We start from the raw sequence: 21329 nt of genomic DNA, 5'->3' as shown, positions 1-21329 counted from the left end.
TATTACTGCATGCACCCTGGAGCATTTCTCTTGTTACAGGAAAACGAGAAATGTTCTCTTCCCTGCTGCATGTCACTATGAGAGATTTCATGCTCTCTGTATATATAAGTGCGGTATTCTAAAATGCAGGTATGACACCAGTCTTCTGAATGGCCAAACTCTACAGTGCTCTTATAACATTTGTTGTGTCGGGCGAATATTCCTGCTGGTTCGTCTTCTAACTGCTGCAATCAGCCCGTTTTTTTGTGTGTTTTTTTTTTTTTATAGTGCCAACAAAGCTGTTATCAGTACAAACTAACGGATGGTGGTCATTAGGTCGACATGAGTTAGGTCAACATACATTGGGTCAACCACGTTTGGTCGACTTGATCACTATGTCGACATGGTCATTAGGTCGACATGGAAAAAGGTCGACATGACTTTCACCATTTTATTTTTTTTCTCCATTTTTTGACCTTTTTCATACTTAACGATCCACGTGGACTACAGATGGGAATGGTAACCTGTGACGAGCGCAGCGGTAGCAGAGCGAGGCACCTTGCCCAAAGCATGGCGAGTGAAGCAAAAAAGTGACGGGGAACCCCAATTAGTGCAGCGTGTTATGTATGATTCTATTAACAAATATTCATATTACATATACAGTATATTATACTGAATTGGGTTTACATAGCTTTTATTTAATTAATTTAATATTAAAAAAACAACAATTATTTTGGGGACAATTTTGGAAAAAATATTAGCCAGTTAAATGGCTCATTATTCACTTTACATACTGTCACTGACACAGCTAAGGTTAGTGGTCACATCTGACATTGTAACATCATCACTGACACAACAAATTTGCTCCTGCCTCTGGTCAGTAACCATTGTTGCTGCGAGTAGAGAGCGAGTTGGTTGTGAATTTGATTTCTGATCAAACATGATAAGAATAACAACTGGGCGAAATATTGGAGCTGGAGATTCCCATTTCTACCTGAGGCGCAATCCCAGGATCCCAGGAATACCTGAAAGACCTGCTTCCAGGTGGGCTACATTAACTGGATATATGAAGAGGAACAGGCAGCGTCTGTTTATTTTGGCAATTTTCTGTGTGCTACTGGTATGCATTTTGGCACTGTATAATGTCTGGGCAGAAGGACGGATGGCGGTACTACTACAGAAAGAAATGCTGAGGATGAGAGAGGAGAGGTGCGCCATGGAGAGAGAGATTGAGCTGCTCCAGATGAAAGTCGATTACTTGACAAAGGTGGCAGAAGAACAATAAACAGAATGGAATGGTGTGGAATCCTGGGGAGTAGAAGATGTTCTCATTTTTAAACTTTTATTTAATTTTTTGTTCAGTGTTTAGATAATATTAGATCATTATCTCCCGATGGGCTCCAGCTCCAGGCATTCAACAGAGTGAATCTTGCTGCAGGCTTCCATCCTTCTTCCTGCACTCCTGAGCTATTTCTGCTGCCTCAGACCAACAGTTTCCATCTCCTGCCTTTCAGTTACAAACAGCCTTTTGCCATCTGTGTTCCTCTGTGCCCCCCGATTCCACCATTGAGGGTGCCTCGCCAGCCCTGCTCCAGGTACCTGTCTGCTAGGGTGCTTCTGCCTCTGCTCCATATCTCCTGACTATCTGGGTCACCCACATGTGCATTCCACAACCACTTCACAAAGCACTCCCTCACAAGATCAAGAGGGCAAAGCTTAGTGGATACCAATGTGGGAAGACCAAGAAAGATGACATCCTATTTTTCCGACTGAGACTTGCTGCCTTCATCCAGATGTAACCTGAGACCTATATGGACTCTTATGAAACAGTGCAAGCCATCATTGTGATACAGGTTCAGTTTTTAATAACTTTTCTTTAATAAGACAACCATGGGCTTTGTTTAAAACTAGACACCTATGTAGGGGCTATAGCCAGCAATATACACTGCTCAAAAAAATAAAGGGAACACTAAAATAACACATCCTAGATCTGAATGAATGAAATATTCTTATTAAATACTTTGTTCTTTACATAGTTGAATGTGCTGACAACAAAATCACACAAAAATTATCAATGGAAATCAAATTTATTAACCCATGGAGGTCTGGATTTGGAGTCACACTCAAAATTAAAGTGGAAAAACACACTACAGGCTGATCCAACTTTGATGTAATGTCCTTAAACCAAGTCAAAATGAGGCTCAGTAGTGTCTGTGGCCTCCTCGTGCCTGTATAACCTCTCTACAATGCCTGGGCATGCTCCTGATGAGGTGGCGGATGGTCTTCTGAGGGATCTCCTCCCAGACCTGGACTAAAGCATCCGCCAACTCCTGGACAGTCTGTGGTGCAACGTGGCATTGGTGGATGGAGCGAGACATGATGTCCCAGATGTGCTCAATTGGATTCAGGTCTGGGGAACGGGCAGGCCAGTCCATAGCATCAATGCCTTCGTCTTGCAGGAACTGCTGACACACTCCAGCCACATGAGGTCTAGCATTGTCTTGCATTAGGAGGAACCCAGGGCAACCGCACCAGCATATGGTCTCACAAGGGGTCTGAGGATCTCATCTCGGTACCTAATGGCAGTCAGGCTACCTCTGGCGAGCACATGGAGGGCTGTGCGGCCCCCCAAAGAAATGCCACCCCACACCATTACTGACCCACTGCCAAACCGGTCATGCTGGAGGATATTGAAGGCAGCAGAACGTTCTCCTTGGCGTCTCCAGACTCTGTCACGTCTGTCACATGTGCTCAGTGAGAACCTGCTTTCATCTGTGAAGAGCACAGGGCACCAGTGGCGAATTTGCCAATCTTGGTGTTCTCTGGTAAATGCCAAACGTCCTGCACGGTGTTGGGCTGTAAGCACAACCCCCACCTGTGGGTGTTGGGCCCTCATACCACCCCCATGGAGTCTGTTTCTGATTGTTTGAGTAGACAAATGTACATTTGTGGCTTGCTGGAGGTCATTTTGCAGGGCTCTGGCAGTGCTCCTCCTGTTCCTCCTTGCACAAAGCGGAGGTAGCGGTCCTGCTGCTGGGTTGTTGCCCTCCTACGGCCTCCTCCACGTCTCCTGATGTACTGGCCTGTCTCCTGGTAGCGCCTCCATGCTCTGGACACTACGCTGACAGACACAGCAAACCTTCTTGCCACAGCTCGCATTGATGTGCCATCCTGGATGAGCTGCACTACCTGAGCCACTTGTGAGGGTTGTAGACTCAGTGTCATGCTACCACTAGAGTGAAAGCACCGCCAGCTTTCAAAAGTGACCAAAACATCAGCCAGAAAGCATAGGAGCTGAGAAGTGGTCTGTGGTCACCACCTGCAGAACAACTCCTTTATTGGGGGTGTCTTGCTAATTGCCTATAATTCCTACCTGTTGTCTATTCCATTTGCACAACAGCATGTGAAATTGATTGTCAATCAGTGTTGCTTCCTAAGTGGACAGTTTGATTTCACAGAAGTGTGATTGACTTGGAGTTACATTGTGTTGTTTAAGTGTTCCCTTTATTTTTTTGAGCAGTGTATATATATGTATATATTTGACCTCAAAAATGTTGACACTGTCGCTGATCTGCGGCTCCCTGTCGACTACCCATGGCAACATGGATAAAAGGGGCCAAATGTTATAGCCTGCGAACTGCCGGAGGTGCGGGACTTTGTGCGAGAATGTACATATTTATAAAGCGGCAATCATTTACAAGGCAAAACCAACCTGGTTTTGCCTTGTAAATGATTGCTGCTTTAAAATAAAGACCTGCACCTCCAGCAGCTCACAGGCTATTACATTTAGCCTCATATCTGCAATGAAAAGGTTTTCCTTGTTCTCAGGGCCGGATCCAGGGGAAGGGGGGGGGGAGAACGCCCCCCCCCCTAACAGTCATAGCCACGCCCACTTACATGATGGTGACGTTGACCACATTGCCAGCCACAGCCACCAGGTCCTGCAGTGGCATGAGGAAGATCCCAAGGTAGCGGGGCAAGCTGTCTTTGGCGCACAGTGGGGAGAACAAGGTGGATGAGCAGTAACCGCCTCTGCTGGTGCTGTTCAGACAGGGGCTGTGCGCTGGCGGCTCCTCCATTATGGGTCCGGTCACCGCGGGAGATGGGGGTAAGCCACACTGGGTGGCAGCGATCCAGTGCAGCATTGCTCATCTTCCTCCCCTGACTCCACCGCAGTCAGCGCCTGCAGCAACCAGCACAGCCCAGCATCTCTCATCTGGATCCTTCATAGCGGCAGCATCCCCCTCCCCAGCATCCGGCTACCCGTACCGATACATGGCACACTGCAGCAATGCCAGCCCCACAGGCATGGACGGGGGTCGTGCTGGCTCTCTGCGCTGCTGGGGCTGCCAGAGGTGGGGGCTGCTGCCAGGTGATGGTGTGTGGCTGCACTGACATCCCTCCACATCCTCCATGTCCCCGGGGGCCCCTAGCCTTATCTGCCATCATCACATGCCATCACCCCCACCATGGGCAGTGTGTGCCGCCCATCAGTGTGTTAGTAGTTACATGTGCCCGGTTTGTGTGTACTACATAAGAAGTACATGTGCAGCCTGGCAATGCTTTATATGCTCTTTAGAGCATTAATGGACAGTTGGGATGGGAAGTGGGAGGAGTAATGAGTGTAGAGGAGGAGTCAGGAATAAATAAACCGCTCCCCCTAAAAGAAAAGTCTAGATCTGTCCCTGCTTGTTCTGTAAGTTGCACAATATGATCGCTGCCATAGAAGGCTAAGTATTACACCCTGGGTGGCACCGTTGAATAAATCTCTTATTTCTCCACAGAATCTAATGGCTTGCAAGACGGCTGGAGCTCCGAGATTCTGGACGAACTCATACGTTTTTTTAAAGCAGCAAACATTTACCTGGTTGGTTTTTCCTTGTAAACGTTTGTTGCTTTAAAAAAATGTACAAGTTCAGCCGGAGTCTCGTAGCTCAAGCCGTCTCGCTAGCCATTACATCTGGCCCAATGTCTGATTACATTTTGGGAAACATTATAATTCACTTTTTATAGCAAAAATGCTGGGGGGGAAATGTTTTATCTCCACCTGATACATATGTAACCCAATTTTATCAGATCCATAGGGATCTACTGTATTTAATAAACAAGATAAGTTGTATTTTTCTCTAGCTGGAGAAACCATTCTTTTGTTTCCTTCTATTTCCTGTAGTTGCATTTTCCTTTCTCATTACACATTCAATGGGAGCTGTGCAAAACACCAGGGGCCAGATGCCATGGCTCCCGAGTTCGGCGGCCATGTGGGATGCCGGCCGAACTCATACATTTTTTTTAAAGGGGCAATCTTTTACATGGCATGGTTTTGCCTTGTAAGTGAGTGCCCCTTGCCCCAGCCAGCTCCGTTTTCTCAATAGGCTAGTACTCATTCACTGGCTCCCTCTTCTCCGCTTCCCTCAGCCAGCTTCTGCAATCAGCGCTGTCACATGTGAAGAGCATTCAAACATCTTTTGCAAGTGCGAATGTTTGTATTCTTGCCGGGACAGGCCACTACGGCAAGAGTACTTCAGAGGCTATAAATAAAGCTAAAATGACAAAGTAAAAAGTGGCAATGTTTTTGTGACAGCTTTCGCTTTGTTTTTTAAATAGACCCCTATTTACTATTTCTGTGTCCAGGATATTAGGTTTGCTTTCTCACAGAAATATGGAAACAAGCTGTTGACCAAATGCCCAATAATTTCTAGAGGTGTATGGAGATTCCAAGATAGAAAAGAAAATTATTATTGTATTTTAGTTAAATGGCTCCTCAAAGTGTTTGCAGCACCATACAGGGATTAACAAAACATTCTCCCGAAGGACAGGCTTGGGGGATCTGCAAAATCCAACATGGTTTAAATCCTCGATTCGCCAAATCCAACTCAAAAATTATCTGAATTTGGTGATTCAGAGGTTTTTGACATGTAGCATTTTGTCTATCAGCCGACAAATCGTCGATCATCGGAGTCTGCCAATTGGATCAACATCGGCAGAAAGAAATCACAGCTTAAATGTATAGACGGCATAAGAAGTAAATCAGCATTCAATGACTCTCTACCCAACAATATATTTTACTTTCTTTTACAACATATCAGTAAGATTTGTTTCAGGTTTACTTCAATGCTGAAAATAATAATAATAATAATAATAATAATATTAAAGTGCAATAATGTAGTCACTTGACAAATCTGAAATGTAGATGGAGGCAAATCAGAGAAAGTTGTTGCGACTACAACAGACTGCTCCGTGTCTGCCAGGTGACAGCAAACCACACAGACTCAGAATGTACCAGTTATGACATTAAGCATGACGCTTAGCAGTCTGATAGTAAACTATGCACTCGCAGAATGTGGTCAGGAGCTGAGGCACAACTAAAGAAGGGAAGGAATGTCTTCCATGTGCTGCTTTTATGTACAACTGCCAGTGGATGTTGAACTCCTAACTTACATCTAAATACCACACACTATATAAAGGTTTAAGCCGGTCATCTTAACAATAGAATTTAAATAATGCTTTGGAAACCCCTATCATTTCTACCCTGCATTAAATAAAATGTACCAAGGGTACAAGTGATTATAATATACACCTGTATTGATTGGGCATCTACAGGAACAGTACCATGCCTCTATATTCTGTTACGTCAATGTCAAATTCTAGAGTTACTTAGATCTAAATGAAGTAGCTGCAATTCCTATTACGGAACCCTGCTACTCTGGCAGTGCAATACAGAAAGTATGTACATTGTCTTTCATCATTTTACAGCACATACACAGGGAAACATCTGCTAGGCACGGCTGGTGGTCACATGCACTGCAATCTGGGCATTGAGATCTATGGACATCCTGGCCACACACATGGTGGGCCAAACCACATGGGTCTAGGTTATTGAGGCATCAGGGAGAACAACCAGACTGCAAACTAATACGCATGCACACCGAGGTCACATGCTGATCTTCAGTACATTCACGTATGATCAGATTCTGCCCATTGGGGACAGATTAAGGGGCAGATTAAAGGGGCTGACTGCTGGCAAAAATGGGAATCTTTACCAGGGATATGGCTTTTTGTTTGGTTTGTGACCAGCACATCTACAGGTTATCCCTGCCAGCTGTAAAATTTCCCCTTACTCTTGAAAACTTTGTAACAAGTATTGTGGGAATACCTGTTCTGTTAGCCATCTCAACATGGAAATGACAGACCAAAATTAAAAAATTATTTTCTCCTAAAACATAAGGCATTTTCATAAATGCAAACCTTTTTTTTTTTTTCATTTTTAAAATAAGTGAAATCTACTTTTTAGAAATGTTTTCTCAATAGTGGAATTGAATCCCAAATCTGCAAACGTAAATAAGAAAACCACAAATTGAAATATCTGGCCAATTTCACCAAAGAATTTGGCAGCTAAAATCTGCACATGTGTGTCCTGAGTAATGTTCACATATCTCTGTTTACCAGGAGAGTGCTGCCTTTTCTCAATGGCAATCTAAGACTGAGCTTGTCATCTCAAATAAGTCAGACTCCTGATGAAAGAAAGGTAACAGCATTGCCATACCAGTATTGTGGCCACAGGAAATAAATATACATGTACGGCAGCAAAAAGGTCCTGTAATTAGCGAACCAGGGGCCTAATTCAAGGTTGATTGCAAAACAACATTTTCCTCTAATGGGCAAAACCATGTTGGGCAGATGTAACGTGCAGAGAGAGATAGATTTGGGTGTGGTGTGTTCAAACTGAAATCTAAATTGCAGTGTAAAAATAAAGCAGACAGTATTTACCCTGCACAGAAACAAAATAACCCACCCAAATCTAACTCTCTCTGCAAATGTTATATCTGTCACACCTGCAGTGCACATGGTTTTGTCCATTAGAGGAAAATGTTGTTTTGCACTCAACCTTGAATTATGCCCCAGGAGCAGTGCTGATCTCAACCATGGCTTATCCTAGGTTCTTCTAATGGTAACGCTGGCCATGGTTAATATATGTTATTTAAGCATCTTTCAGATTAATTCACTTGCAGTGTTATGAAAGGGTTCTAAATTATGACTAATAATAAAAAAAAAAAAATACCCCAATGTACACACCCAACTCATGATAAAATCTATGGAACCTAAATATAACAGATATTTACAGGAATGTTAAGGCAGTGGTTCTCAAATTTTGTGCTGTGGCACCCTGGGGTGCCTTGGCACCCTTGCAGGGGTGCCCTGGGTTGGTGGTCCAGGACCAATTCAAATTATTTGTAATCAATGTAATAGGCAAAATCAGTGCTGGTAGCTGACAATCATAAAATATGTGGCCAAACAGAAGTGAATTCTGTCCCTCATCACATAACTGACCCTAAGGATGACACATGAACACAATTTAATATCTCTTTCTAAATATCTCAATTATACCCCTTTCACACTGCCAATGCCGGATTCCACCCTGGAATTGGAAACGGGTCCTTCCCGGGTGGGATCCGCATTGGCAGTTGCTGCAGGCTTCCCCGACCCGGCAATATGCTGGGCGGGTTGCCATAGCAGCGGGGGGAAAGCCCGAGTATTCAACTCGGGTATAACACTGCTTTATTCCCGGGTTGAATTGCCGGGTCAGGCGACCTGGGATTTCGGCTATGCCCCTTTCACACCGCACGCCGACCCGTGTCGGGACGATACCGGGTTATTTGTGCGGTGTGAAAGGGGTATAAGAAACTTTTGGCCTAAGGGTGCCATGAAAAGAAATCTGATACTCTAGGGTGCCGTGATGGGAACCACTGTGTTAGGGAATGAGTTCCTGTAGCTTTTACATACAACAAAGACTACACTTTCATTAATTTAAGTAATACATACTTATATATATGTAACAAATATAATATTGTATCCAACATAACACGGGTGTCTGACTTTTAATTACCAACTTCCAAACGAGGACCAACATTATTCAAAGTTACTTTAAAATTAAATCTCCAACATACCTTCCCCATCGAAAGTCCCTTGTCCTCGTAGGATTTTCCGCTTTGTAAAATGACAAAGAATTGATAAATGTTACTGGAGACATCTACATTTACATAACAAGTATACATAGCAAGAAATTAGAAATATTTAAAACACATATTTGCCTATTTAAAGTTAACTTTAAATGAGGGATAAAATGCTACCTTTAAAATGAAGCAAAACAATAATTTCACTACACAGACAAATGAGTCCCTTCTTCCACCTCTCTACCAGGGTTAGGTATGGAAGACAAGCAGTCAGGATGCCGACGACAGACACCGGCATCCCGACTGCCCAAATATAAACAGGGGTTACAAACTAACCTAACCATAACCCTACTCCTCCCCCCTTCGTCTGTATTCTGACAGGTGTCGGAATTCCGGCGCTGCTCTCCAGGCTGCCGGCATCCTGTACGTCAGGATGCCAACCATATCCCCTCAACCTTGGGGTATACTTAATAAACAAAGCCACCAACTCCACTGAATTTAGAACAGCACTAACTGCAAAACAAGCCTGATTCAGCATTTCTCTCTATAGCCATTATAAATCCAGCAAAACTCCTGATGATCACCGGCTTTGTAAATCTGCTGTTTAGTGAATATACGCCAAGGTGGTGAGGTGGAGGGAGTGGCTAAGGGTTACATTCTCTGTCGAAACCATCAGCAAATAGCTTGTCACTGCTTTAGGCCATATAGCAAAGACTTAATTCACCATCCTAATAGAACATATGGAAACAGCGGCTTAACTGTATTTATCACACCTAGCTTTTCACCTCTGAGTAACATCGTCTACATATGGCATTACTGGTAAAGCTCACATCACTGGCAATCGGGTCCCAGCGAAGCCTTTCACGCTTTGCTTAATCCCCACCGTACTGAGGAGCTATGAGCATGTGCAGACGGCTGCCATGTATACCCTCCAATGGCAGATACGATTATTATTCTTAAACAGAAGGTGGGTCGGCTTTAGTAAAATCATCTGTGATATCTGTGGGCATTTCAGGTAAGTAGTAGGTACAGAAACCTTTATTTTCTAGAGGCTGGGCACTAGCCCTGTTCATTTTAAAAACTTGCACTACTGTAACTTTTATTTTTTAGCTTCCCTGTTAACACTATCCCGAGAAGGAAAACTGAATTAGCGCATGTTCTCAGACAACACTGACATACCTTGCGTCGTGAAGAAGGAACTGTAAGGTAAGTGGGCATTGCCAAATATCAGTGCTGAGAGTAGTGACACTTAACATACATATTTTCAATGCTGAGTGTGTAGATCCCTATGCATAGTCACTGCTTGCCCACTACTTGTACAAAGATGATTAGCAAAGGATCTCTTTATTTTGTATATTCTTGGGAATAATAGGAGCTGCACACATATTTTTTTCAGTATTGTCTTGTTACAGAATTCAGTAAAAAATAAAAAAATAAAAAACAAGAACAAAAATGGATCACTGAGGAACATAATATGAATATTGCAGGTAAGTTCACGTAAATGAATTCCTACATAAATATTGGAAACATTTCTCCAGATTAAAACAGTGCTTCCCATTCCAAAAGTTGTCACCAGATACTGTGAATCTACATAATAAGCTAGATTCAGCATGGTCTTTTTGTATGGGCTCAATGGGCACTTTATTAAGGGCCTCAGGAGTCTAAGGGCCCTAGATTGATAGCTGAGAGTCCCCTTTTTCCAGGGGTACCAGAATTTAGAAAATCGGCGCTGAGGAACCGGAGATTTCCGACTTCAAAGCAGCGGCACCCATCTGAGCCTAATAATAAGATTTTACTTACCGGTAAATCTATTTCTCGTAGTCCGTAGTGGATGATGGGGACTCCGTAAGGACCATGGGGAATAGACGGGCTCCGCAGGAGACAGGGCACTTTAAGAAAGAATTTGGATTCTGGTGTGTTCTGGCTCCTCCCTCTATGTCCCTCCTCTAGACCTCAGTTAGAGAAACTGTGCCCGGAAGAGCTGACAGTCCAAGGAAAGGATTTTGGAATCCAGGGCAAGACTCATACCAGTCACACCGTATAACTTGTGATAAACATACCCAGTTAACAGTATGAACAACAACGAAGCATCAGATCAACCCTGATGCAACCATAACATAACCCTTATTTAAGCAATAACTATATACAAGTATTGCAGAAGAAGTCCGCACTTGGGACGGGCGCCCAGCATCCACTACGGACTACGAGAAATAGATTTACCGGTAAGTAAAATCTTATTTTCTCTAACGTCCTAGTGGATGCTGGGGACTCCGTAAGGACCATGGGGATTATACCAAAGCTCCCAAACGGGCGGGAGAGTGCGAATGACTCTGCAGCACCGAATGAGCAAACACAAGGTCCTCCTCAGCCAGGGTATCAAACTTGTAAAACTTTGCAAAAGTGTTCGAACCTGACCAAGTAGCTGCTCGGCAAAGCTGTAATGCCGAGACCCCTCGGGCAGCCGCCCAAGAAGAGCCCACCTTCCTTGTGGACTGGGCTTTTACTGATTTTGGAAGCGGCAATCCAGCCGCAGAATGAGCCTGCTGAATCGTGTTACAGATCCAGCGAGCAATAGTTTGCTTTGAAGCAGGAGCACCCAGCTTGTTGGATGCATACAGGATAAACAGCGACTCAGTTTTCCTGACTCTAGTCGTTCTGGCTACATAAACCTTCAAAGCCCTGACCACATCTAGTAACTTGGAATCCTCCAAATCACGAGTAGCCACAGGCACCACAATAGGTTGGTTCATATGAAAGGATGACACCACCTTTGGCAGAAATTGTGGACGAGTCCGCAATTCTGCCCTGTCCATATGGAAAACCAGATAGGGCTTTTATGTGACAAAGCCGCTAATTCTGACACACGCCTAGCTGACGCCAAGGCTAATAGCATGACCACCTTCCACGTGAGAAATTTTAACTCCACGGTTTTGAGTGGCTCAAACCAGTGTGACTTCAGGAAACTCAACACCACGTTAAGATCCCAAGGTGCCACTGGAGGCACAAAAGGGGGCTGAATATGCCGCACTCCCTTTACAAACGTCTGGACTTCAGGAAGAGAAGCCAGTTCTTTTTGAAAGAAAATGGATAGAGCCGAAATCTGGACCTTAATGGAACCCAATTTCAGGCCCAAAGTCACTCCCGACTGTAGGAAGTGAATGAAACGGCCCAGCTGGAATTCCTCCGTAGGGGCATTCCTGGCCTCACACCAAGCAACATATTTTCGCCATATACGGTGATAATGTTGATCCGTCACATCCTTCCTAGCCTCTATCAGCGTAGGAATGACCTCATCCGGAATGCCTTTTTCTGCTAGGATCCGGCGTTCAACCGCCATGCCGTCAAACGCAGCCGCGGTAAGTCTTGGAACAGACAGGGCCCCTGTTGCACAAGTCCTGTCTTAGAGGCAGAGGCCACGGGTCCTCTGTGAGCATTTCTTGCAGATCTGGAAACCAAGTCCTTCTTGGCCAATCCGGAACAAAGAGTATTGTTCTCACTCCTCTTTTCTTATGATTCTCAGCACCTTGGGTATGAGAGGAAGAGGAGGAAATACATAAACCGACGGGAACACCCACGGTGTCACCAGTGCGTCCACAGCTATCGCCTGAGGGTCTCTTGACCTGGCGCAATATCTCTGCAGCTTTTTGTTGAGGCGAGATGCCATCATGTCCACCTGTGGCAGTTCCCACCGACTTGCAATCTGCATGAAGACTTCTTGATGAAGTCCCCACTCTCCCGGGTGGAGGTCGTGCCTGCTGAGGAAGTCTGCTTCCCAGTTGTCCACTCCCGGAATGAAGACTGCTGACAGTGCGCTTACGTGATTCTCCGCCCAGCTAAGAATTCTGGTGGCTTCTACCATCGCCACCCTGCTCCTTGTGCCGCCTTGGCGGTTACATGAGCCACTGCAGTGATATTGTCTGACTGAATCAGAACCGGTTGGTCGCGAAGCAGGGTCTCCGCTTGACTTAGGGCGTTGTATATGGCCCTTAGTTCCAGGATATTGATGTGAAGGCAAGTCTCCTGCCTTGACCACAGCCCTTGGAAATTTCTTCCCTGTGTGACTGCCCCCCACCCTCGGAGGCTTGCATCCGTGGTCACCAGGACCCAGTCCTGAATGCCGAATCTGCGACCTTCGAGAAGGTGAGCACTCTGCAGCCACCACAGGAGAGACACCCTGGCCCTAGGGGATAGGGTGATTAACCGATGCATCTGAAGATGTGATCCGGACCACTTGTCCAGTAAGTCCCATTGGAAGGTCCTCGCATGGAACCTGCAGAAGGGAATGGCCTCGTATGATGCCACCCTCCTTCCCAGGACTCGAGTGCAGTGATGCACTGACACCTGTTTTGGTTTTAATAGATTCCTGACCAGTGTCACGAGCTCCTGAGCTCTCTCTATCAGGAGATAAACCCTTTTCTGGTCTGTGTCTAGGATCATGCCTAGGAGAGGCAGATGAGCTGTAAGAACCAACTGCGACTTTGGAATATATAGAATCCAGCCGTGTTGCCGTTACACTTCCAGAGAAAGTGATACGCTGTTCAGCAACTGCTCTCTTGATCTCGCTTTTATGAGGAGATCGTCCAAGTACGTGATAATAGTGACACCTTGCTTCCGCAGGAGCACCATCATTTCCGCCATTACCTTGGTGAATATTCTCAAGGCCGTGGAGAGGCCAAACGGCAACGTCTGAAATTGGTAATGACAATCCCGTACCGCAATTCTGAGGTACGCCTGATGAGGTGGATAAATGGGGACATGAAGGTATGCATCCTTTATGTCCCGAGTCACCATAAAATCTCCCCCTTTCAGGCTTGCAATGACCGCTCTTAGCGATTCCATCTTGAACTTGAACCTTTTCCGGTATATGTTCAGGGATTTTAAATTCAATAAGGGTCTGACCGAACCGTCTGGTTTCGGGACTACAACATGGTCGAATAAAACCCCCCTCCTTGTTGAAGGAGGGGAACCTTGACCACCACCTGTTGAAGATATAATTTGTGAATTGCAGTTAACACTGTTTCCCTCTCGTGGGGGGAAGCCGGCAGGGCCGTCGGTGAGGGGGTATCTTCTCAAAGTCCAGCTTGTATCCCTGAGACACCATATCTATTGCCCAGGGATCTAACAGGGAGTGAACCCACTTGTGGCTGAACTTACGAAGGCGTGCCCCCACCGGGCCTAGCTCCGCCTGTGGAGCCCCAGCGACCTGCGGTGGATTTTTGTAGAGGTCGGGGAGGACTTCTGTTCCTGGGAACTAGCTGTGTTGTGCAGCTTCTTTCCTCTACCCCCGCTTCTGGCAAGAAAGGACGCACCTCAGACTTTCTTGTCTCTTTATTCGAAAGGCTGCATTTAATAATGTCGTGCTTTCCTAGGCTGTGCAGGAATATAAGGCAAAATATCAGAATTACCAGCTATAGCTGTGGAGACCAGGTCCGAGAACCCTTCTCCACACAATCCTCAGCCTTCCATATGCCTCTTAAGTCGGCATCATCTGTCCATTGCATATTCTACAGGACACGTCAAGCAGAAATCGACATAGCTTTGACTCTAGGACCCAGTATACTCATGTCTCTTTGGGCATGTTTTATATATACATATCTCTTAAGACAGCATCTTTAATATATATATATATCTCTATATATACATATATATATCTATATGCATACTAGGGTCTGCTGATAAGGTACCTGTCCACGCTGCTACAGCGCTATAAACCCATGCCGACACAATCGCCGGTCTGAGTAGTGTACCAAAATGTGCATGCTATCTGCAGGATCCCTGAAAATAGCTGTTACGTCAGGGCTACCTTTTGGGCAAACGTGACACCCTAGGGGAAGATTCCCATCATATCCTGGCCCTAGTGGGGAAAGGATACTGCCTGAGAATTCTTTGTGGGAAACTGCAGTCTCTTGTCTGGAGATTCCAGCTCTTTTTCATCATGAGAGGAGGGAAATTTACCTCAGCTTTCTTCCCCTTAAACATGTGTACCCTTGTGTCAGGGACAGATGAGTCAGTGATATGCAAATCATCTTTTATTACAATAATCATATATTGAATACTTTTCTGCCATTTTGGCTGTAACTTTGCATTATCGTAGTCGACACTGGAGTCAACTCCGTGCCGATATCAGTGTCTATTATTTTGGATAGTGAGCATTGAGAGACTCTAAAGGTCTCTGCGACATAGGGACAGACATGGGTAGATTTCCTGTCTGTTCTCTAATCTTTTGTGCAATAAATTCACCTTAGCACTTAATTACACATATCCAAACAGGTGTCGGCGTTGTCGACGGAGACACCCTCTCACACATATTTGCTCCATCTCCTCCTTAGGGGAGCCTTTTACCTCAGACATGTCGACACAGACGTACCGACACACCACACACTCAGGGAATGCTCACCTGAAGACAATTCCTCCATAAGGCCCTTTGGAGAGAGAGAGAGAGAGAGTATGCCAGCACACACCCCAGCGCTATTAACCCAGGAATAACACAGTAACTTAATGTTAACCCAGTAGCTGCTGTTTATATTGATTTTTGCGCCTAATTATGTGCCCCCCCTCTCTTTTTACCCTCTTCTACCGTGTAACTGCAGGGGAGAGACTGGGGAGCTTCCTCTCAGCGGTGCTGTGGAGAAAAAACATGGCGCTGGTGAGTGCTGAGGAAGAAGCCCCGCCCCCTCGACGGCGGGCTTCTGTCCCGCTTTCATGTACAATTTTGGCGGGGGCTCATACATATATACAGTGCCCAACTGTATATTATGCAAACTTTTGCCAAAGAGGTCTCTAATTGCTGCCCAGGGCGCCCCCCCCCCCCCCCCCCCTGCGCCCTGCACCCTACAGTGACCGGAGTAAGTGGGTTTAGTGTGGGAGCAATGGCGCACAGCTGCAGTGCTGTGCGCTACCTCATATGAAGACTGGAGTCTTCTGCCGCCGATTTCAAAGTCTTCTTGCTTCTGTCACCGGCTTCTGTCTTCCGGCTCTGCGAGGGGGACGGCGGCGCGGCTCCGGGATCGGACGACCAAGGGTGCGATCCTGTGTACGATCCCTCTGGAGCTAATGGTGTCCAGTAGCCTAAGAAGCAGGACCTATCTTCAGTGAGTAGGGCTGCTTCTCTCCCCTCAGTCCCACGTAGCAGAGAGTCTGTTGCCAGCAGATCTCTCTGAAAATAAAAAAACTAACAAAATACTTTCTTATAGCAAGCTCAGGAGAGCTCACTAAGTAGCACCCAGCTCGTCCGGGCACAGATTCAAACTGAGGTCTGGAGGAGGGACATAGAGGGAGGAGCCAGAACACACCAGAATCCAAATTCTTTCTTAAAGTGCCCTGTCTCCTGCGGAGCCCGTCTATTCCCCATTGTCCTTACGGAGTCCCCAGCATCCACTAGGACGTTAGAGAAAATTGCTTTTCCCAGCCAGATATCTCGGGTTCTGTCTGACATATGGGGATATTCAATTTGGCCCGGGATGCCGGGTGATAAGTATCGGCCGGTGGGGGCTATTTAATTGGCCCCGATAAGCCGGCGCGTGCCGCGGCTTATCGGGGGTTTTGCTTCGCCTGCCTCCGGCAGGCGAAGCAAAATGCCCGATAACAGCCCCGTTTTCAATCGAAAACGGGGCTGTTTCACCCGAAAACACACAGGTTTCACTGAACCTGTGTGTTTTCGGGTGTATGAGGACTTGTTACCGGCCGAGCAAATTAAATAGCCCGACCGCAGCACCCGAAGAAACATCGGGGGTTTTTACTCCCGATGTCTCTTCGGACCAAATTGAATATCCCCCATAGTTTTTCTGAGGGTACACTCCAAAAGCAGGGACTCTCCCCTTTCAGTCGACACTGCCAGCTTGTCCCTGCTATGGCCAGAACCAGAGATATCAGCCTTCTAGCAGCTGATCTCTGTTCCAGCTGCACACGCCTGGTATGCAGTTTTATATTTTTGTCAGTAGATTGCTCTGGCTCCTGAACTCTGATCCTAAAGTCCCCAGCACCTCCTGAAAGGTACGACTATCTAGTTTTTTTATCCAATTTAAAACTAAGAAATCTATTTCCAGGTACCGGAGATATCTGCAGTCAAGCAAGCTGCCATCCCACCGGTAAATGCTGACTATTAAGCCAACTCCACTATCCACCCCTCCCCTGCATATTAAACACCCTCTACCACCCTGGAAGTCATGTGCAGGGGCCCCTTCATTCAGCCCAATGCCCCATTTTACAGTTTAGTGTTCTCCCTCCCGCCCCATCTGTGCTGTAAAGGAGTAATTAGCAGAAATTACTGCTCCAGGTCCTACATGCTGAAAGGATGATAGAACACCCCCTAACACCCGTGGGACATCAAAGCTACACCCCCCTACCGCTTGAGGATGGGTAGGGGCCCCAGTACATTGCTTTGCCAGGGGCCTACACTGCTGTTACGATGGTCCTGCGTGGACTGTTATTACAAGGCACTGTAAGTATTGCTGGTGACAATATTTAAACAAGATATTCTCTAATCTACACATAGCCTCACATATTTTCTCTTTCTTCACTTTCCCATCCTCCTGACCCCAGGCCAACATTGCTGTGTGACCTTAGCATGCAGCCCACTAAGAACCTCTGCAATCTGGTGGACCATTATGCAATAGGTAGCACCTATCCTTGTGTATTAATGCATATTTCCCTATAGATTGTAAGCTTGTGAGCAGGGCCTTCCTACCTCTGTTTGTTATTACCCAGTTTTGTTTTATCGCTGTTGTTTTCAATTGTAAAAAGCAACGGAATTTGCTGCACTATATAAGAAACTGTTAATAAATAAATAAATAAATAATAAACGGGGTTGAGATAAGGAGAAAAAGATTCCAGGGTACGCCCACTTTATGAAAAACATATTGAAGTAGTGGTGAATGGCATAAAACTGGCACTCAGACTGGTCATTTACAAAAATAAATGTACCCATTCTCTTGCCACATGATCCACTCTTGCCATAAAAACCTTGGACAGCTCTCATGAATTTTCAGGTTGCCACAGGGAACAAAGTTTAAAACAAAATAAATTGAGTACCACATACTGTGCATTACACACGACCACTGCTGATACCTGGACCAGAGAATCTTTGCTGCATAAGGATTATAAAAACCATAGTAGCAACAACAGCGTTTGTAATGGAACTACTATACGGATGAAAGAACATTGGGTAACATGCTCCTTAGATTATTAGTTATAGATTAACAGAAGTCAAACAGAACTCATTATACAGTGTTTCATATATTTCCTCCAATTCCTATTCCCAGCATTCTCAAGGACATAATTCTACAGCAACAGAACCGCTTACCTTTATCCTCCCCAAACTGGAAAATCTCTCTTTATCTTCTACAACTGCCTTGAGGATTGGTTGAGACATCCTATGATTCTTTTTTCTATCAGCTGGATTGTTGAACTCCACGCCACTCACTACTGCCCTACGATACGAGGTGGACCTAAGCCCCCTGCGTAGTGTTCCGGGGCTGTCCGTCTCAGCTTCTCCATCAACTGGAGATGCCACCAGATGAGCTGTACTTGTCTCTACCATGCTACGAGACTTGAACAGCCTTCTGTTAACCTCCATATGTTGATTGTTTTGCCCACTAGTTTTATTGGTCACCTTTATTTCTGAGGCTAAGCCCTTGGGAATGATTTGCTGTGCTCCTACTTTGAGAGACACTGGGCTATTTGTACTCAGAACGATGGACTGTTTTTCTGGATTAGATGGGGTTCTTTGGAGAGGCCGTTTCTCTTCCAAAGGAGAGTTTGGAGAACTTGGCATAGAGTCTGAAACTAAGAGCTCTGTGGTCTGTGTGGGGTGAAATGGACTGAAGTTACTAGTGGTAACCATCCCATTAGATGGAAAACAAACATTAGATCCAAATATAATCTGCTCTCTGTCAGGCGATAATGTAACACTGCTACGTGTCCGCCTTGGAAGCATGGATTTTGGGCTTGAGGAAGAAATAGTTTCACTAGTAGCAAAAGTAATAGAATTATTGGAAGCAACTTTTAGGGGCTGAGATGAACGCCTGTGGCTCGGGGGCAACGTATTGTATTCCAGAGATGATAGCAGTGATGATAGCTGTAGTTTGCCATTAGGACTATCCAAGTACGTTCCTCCTTGGTGAAGCACCTTGCACTCTGGAGAAGTTTTAATCCTTTCAGCAGGTTGGGTCACTGTAAAGCACTGCTTGTCCTCCACTGGGAAATCTGTGACCAGCAATCCATTTGGGTTCTGATAAGACTGCGGTCTTGGTCTGGGGTTGCGACTGCAGTACAATCCCTCTCCCTGTGCAGCATGAGGATTCGCTCTCCTCCACAATGGAACAAATTTAACATCACTGGAGAACTCCACCTCACTTTCTGCCTCCATGGCAACGTCTGTTCATTCTCAAAAAGCCACCAAAATCTGAATGAAGGTCAGTAAATCTCCACTAGCTTTCTGGCATTCCTATAAAAGAGATGATGTTACATATCAGTGATCAGATATAAATGACCAAGATTTGTGTAGCAAACATTCAAAGCGGTTCTTCAAAAGGTAAAATTGCTAACTATTAGCCCAATTTTTTTGCTTCATACAAAAGACTAGAGGGAATAGACTATTGCAACAACTATGACAATTACTATTTAATGTATACTAACATGAGCTTGTTTTTGCAAACTCCGTACTTTTCTATATTCCTTTTCACGTACCGTTTCTAGAGGCAACATTATTTTTACGGAGATCCTTTCCACGCTATAGCCCACTTTTCAACATTTGGAAAAGTACGAATAAATCCCATATCATTTAGGTTAGGAAATGTGTGAGGTACTTTTTATGTTAGCGCAGAATACACAAAAGGGGTGAAACTTTAAACTACTTTCATCAGTCAGAGGGATGTACACTACAATGTAATTCCATAAAAGAGTTAAATCCTCTGTTTTACTAGTATTAAGAGCTCCAAGATAATAAATATACAGTAATGGAAGTTCCCTGCTGAAATGCTTTTCATTAAAAACAGAGGTTTACCCATTTCCTAACACAATTATTCTAGTCCAGTAGGTTTTACAATGCATTCCCTCCCCTGACTCTGGAAGCAGAGAAAACTGATCTGTCTTTAAAGGAAAGATTGTTCTTAGGTTTGAACCAAACATAACAAAAAGAAAGAAAATGTAAACCATATTAGGTGACAGACGAAGGAAAAGAAAAGTGGCCTGGCACAGCTAAGGTGATTGGGGGGTGGCACAGCTAAAGTGACTGTGGGGTGGCACAGCTAAGGTATCCAGGGGGTGGCACAGCTAAGGTGACTGGACTGGCACAGCTAAGGTGACTGGGGGGTGGCCCAGCTAAGGTGACCAGGGGTGGCACAGCTAAGGTGACTGGAGGGTGGCACAGCTAAGGTGACCAGGGGTGGCACAGCTAAGGTGACTGGAGGGTGGCACAGCTAAGGTGACCAGGGTGGCCCCAGTAAAGGTGACTGGAGGATGGCACAGTTAATGTGACCAGGGGGTGGCATAGCTAAAGTGACTGAGGTAGCACTGCTGGTGATGTGTACCTTACCTGTGATTAGATCTTTTTCTAAATGGAACATACTGAACACACTGCACCTGTGTCCCCCCAACTCTGTAATATGTACATAATGTGCGTAAGTACAGTAAGACCTCATCTGTCAGTAAATGCAAGTGACTTTCCTTCTAACAACCCTATACAGGAATGACAGCGGCTTCTGTACCCCGTGTGACAGGACAGGCTGCGGCAGCGGAGAGGATCCTGGCTGCAATGCTGGAAGCCACAGGCTGCCGATCTCTTACCTGGGGTCTCCCGTCCTGCAGGGGTCAGAGCAGTGACCAGCACCGGCACAGTGTCAGCACAGGCTCCCTGCCGCCTTCCGCCCAGAGGAAAGGCTCCCTCACACCGGTGCCAGGCTCAGCCCTACCTGCGTCTGCTCCTGTGTGCTCTGGGAGGGACACCCGGGTTCAGAGTCCGCCCGCCGCTCTGCTGTGTGATAACGACAGGGAGAAAGTTGTGTGAACAGCGCACATGACGCCGCAGGTGACCGGGACTAGGGAACGGAGTCTCTCCTCCTAGGTGTCACATCCCAAACAGCTCTCCGCTCCCTCACACTATACAGGGAGACCCGCTGCCGGCCCCGGCCCTAGCACGGCGTGAGCGCCTCCCAGCGGCTGCACTCGGTACGGGCCGACGTGTGACATGGGCCGGTGAAGCGGCAGCAGGATCCCGGCCAGCGGTGCCGTGTCCCAGTCACTGGCTGCTCACACACAGCCGCAGATAAAGTACTAAACTGAAAGCGATCACTAAAAATATCAGCAAATATGTAAGTAAATAAAAAAAAAAATGTACAAAGTAAAAATAAAATATTCAAATACATAATGGCATATTTATTCATTATGGGGTTTTAGATCATT

The 21329-nt window shown here is 45.7% G+C and overlaps 1 protein-coding gene across 2 annotated transcripts in view; it reads right to left on the bottom strand.

Annotated features, from left to right (window-relative positions):
• The window catches only part of ARHGEF26 (Rho guanine nucleotide exchange factor 26), a 269992-nt gene extending 249096 nt beyond the window's left edge, over positions 1-20896 (bottom strand). Inside the window, exons 1-3 of one of the 2 annotated variants that reach the window (XM_063916107.1) lie at positions 20840-20896; positions 18232-19374; positions 8925-8964 (exon numbers count right to left, since the gene is read on the bottom strand). In XM_063916107.1, coding sequence (XP_063772177.1) covers positions 8925-8964; positions 18232-19296 — 1105 coding nt within the window. In that variant the 5' untranslated portion in view covers positions 19297-19374; positions 20840-20896. Of the gene's footprint in view, positions 1-8924; positions 8965-18231; positions 19375-20714; positions 20801-20839 lie in introns of those variants that run through there. The other variant, XM_063916106.1, reaches the window with a different exon arrangement.
• Between the last annotated feature and the right edge of the window lie 433 nt (positions 20897-21329).

Source organism: Pseudophryne corroboree, chromosome 4, assembly GCF_028390025.1.
Source record: "Pseudophryne corroboree isolate aPseCor3 chromosome 4, aPseCor3.hap2, whole genome shotgun sequence".
Taxonomy (NCBI): domain Eukaryota; kingdom Metazoa; phylum Chordata; class Amphibia; order Anura; family Myobatrachidae; genus Pseudophryne; species Pseudophryne corroboree.
Note: the sequence above shows the minus strand (reverse complement) of the source record. Positions and strands in the feature narration are given on the sequence as shown.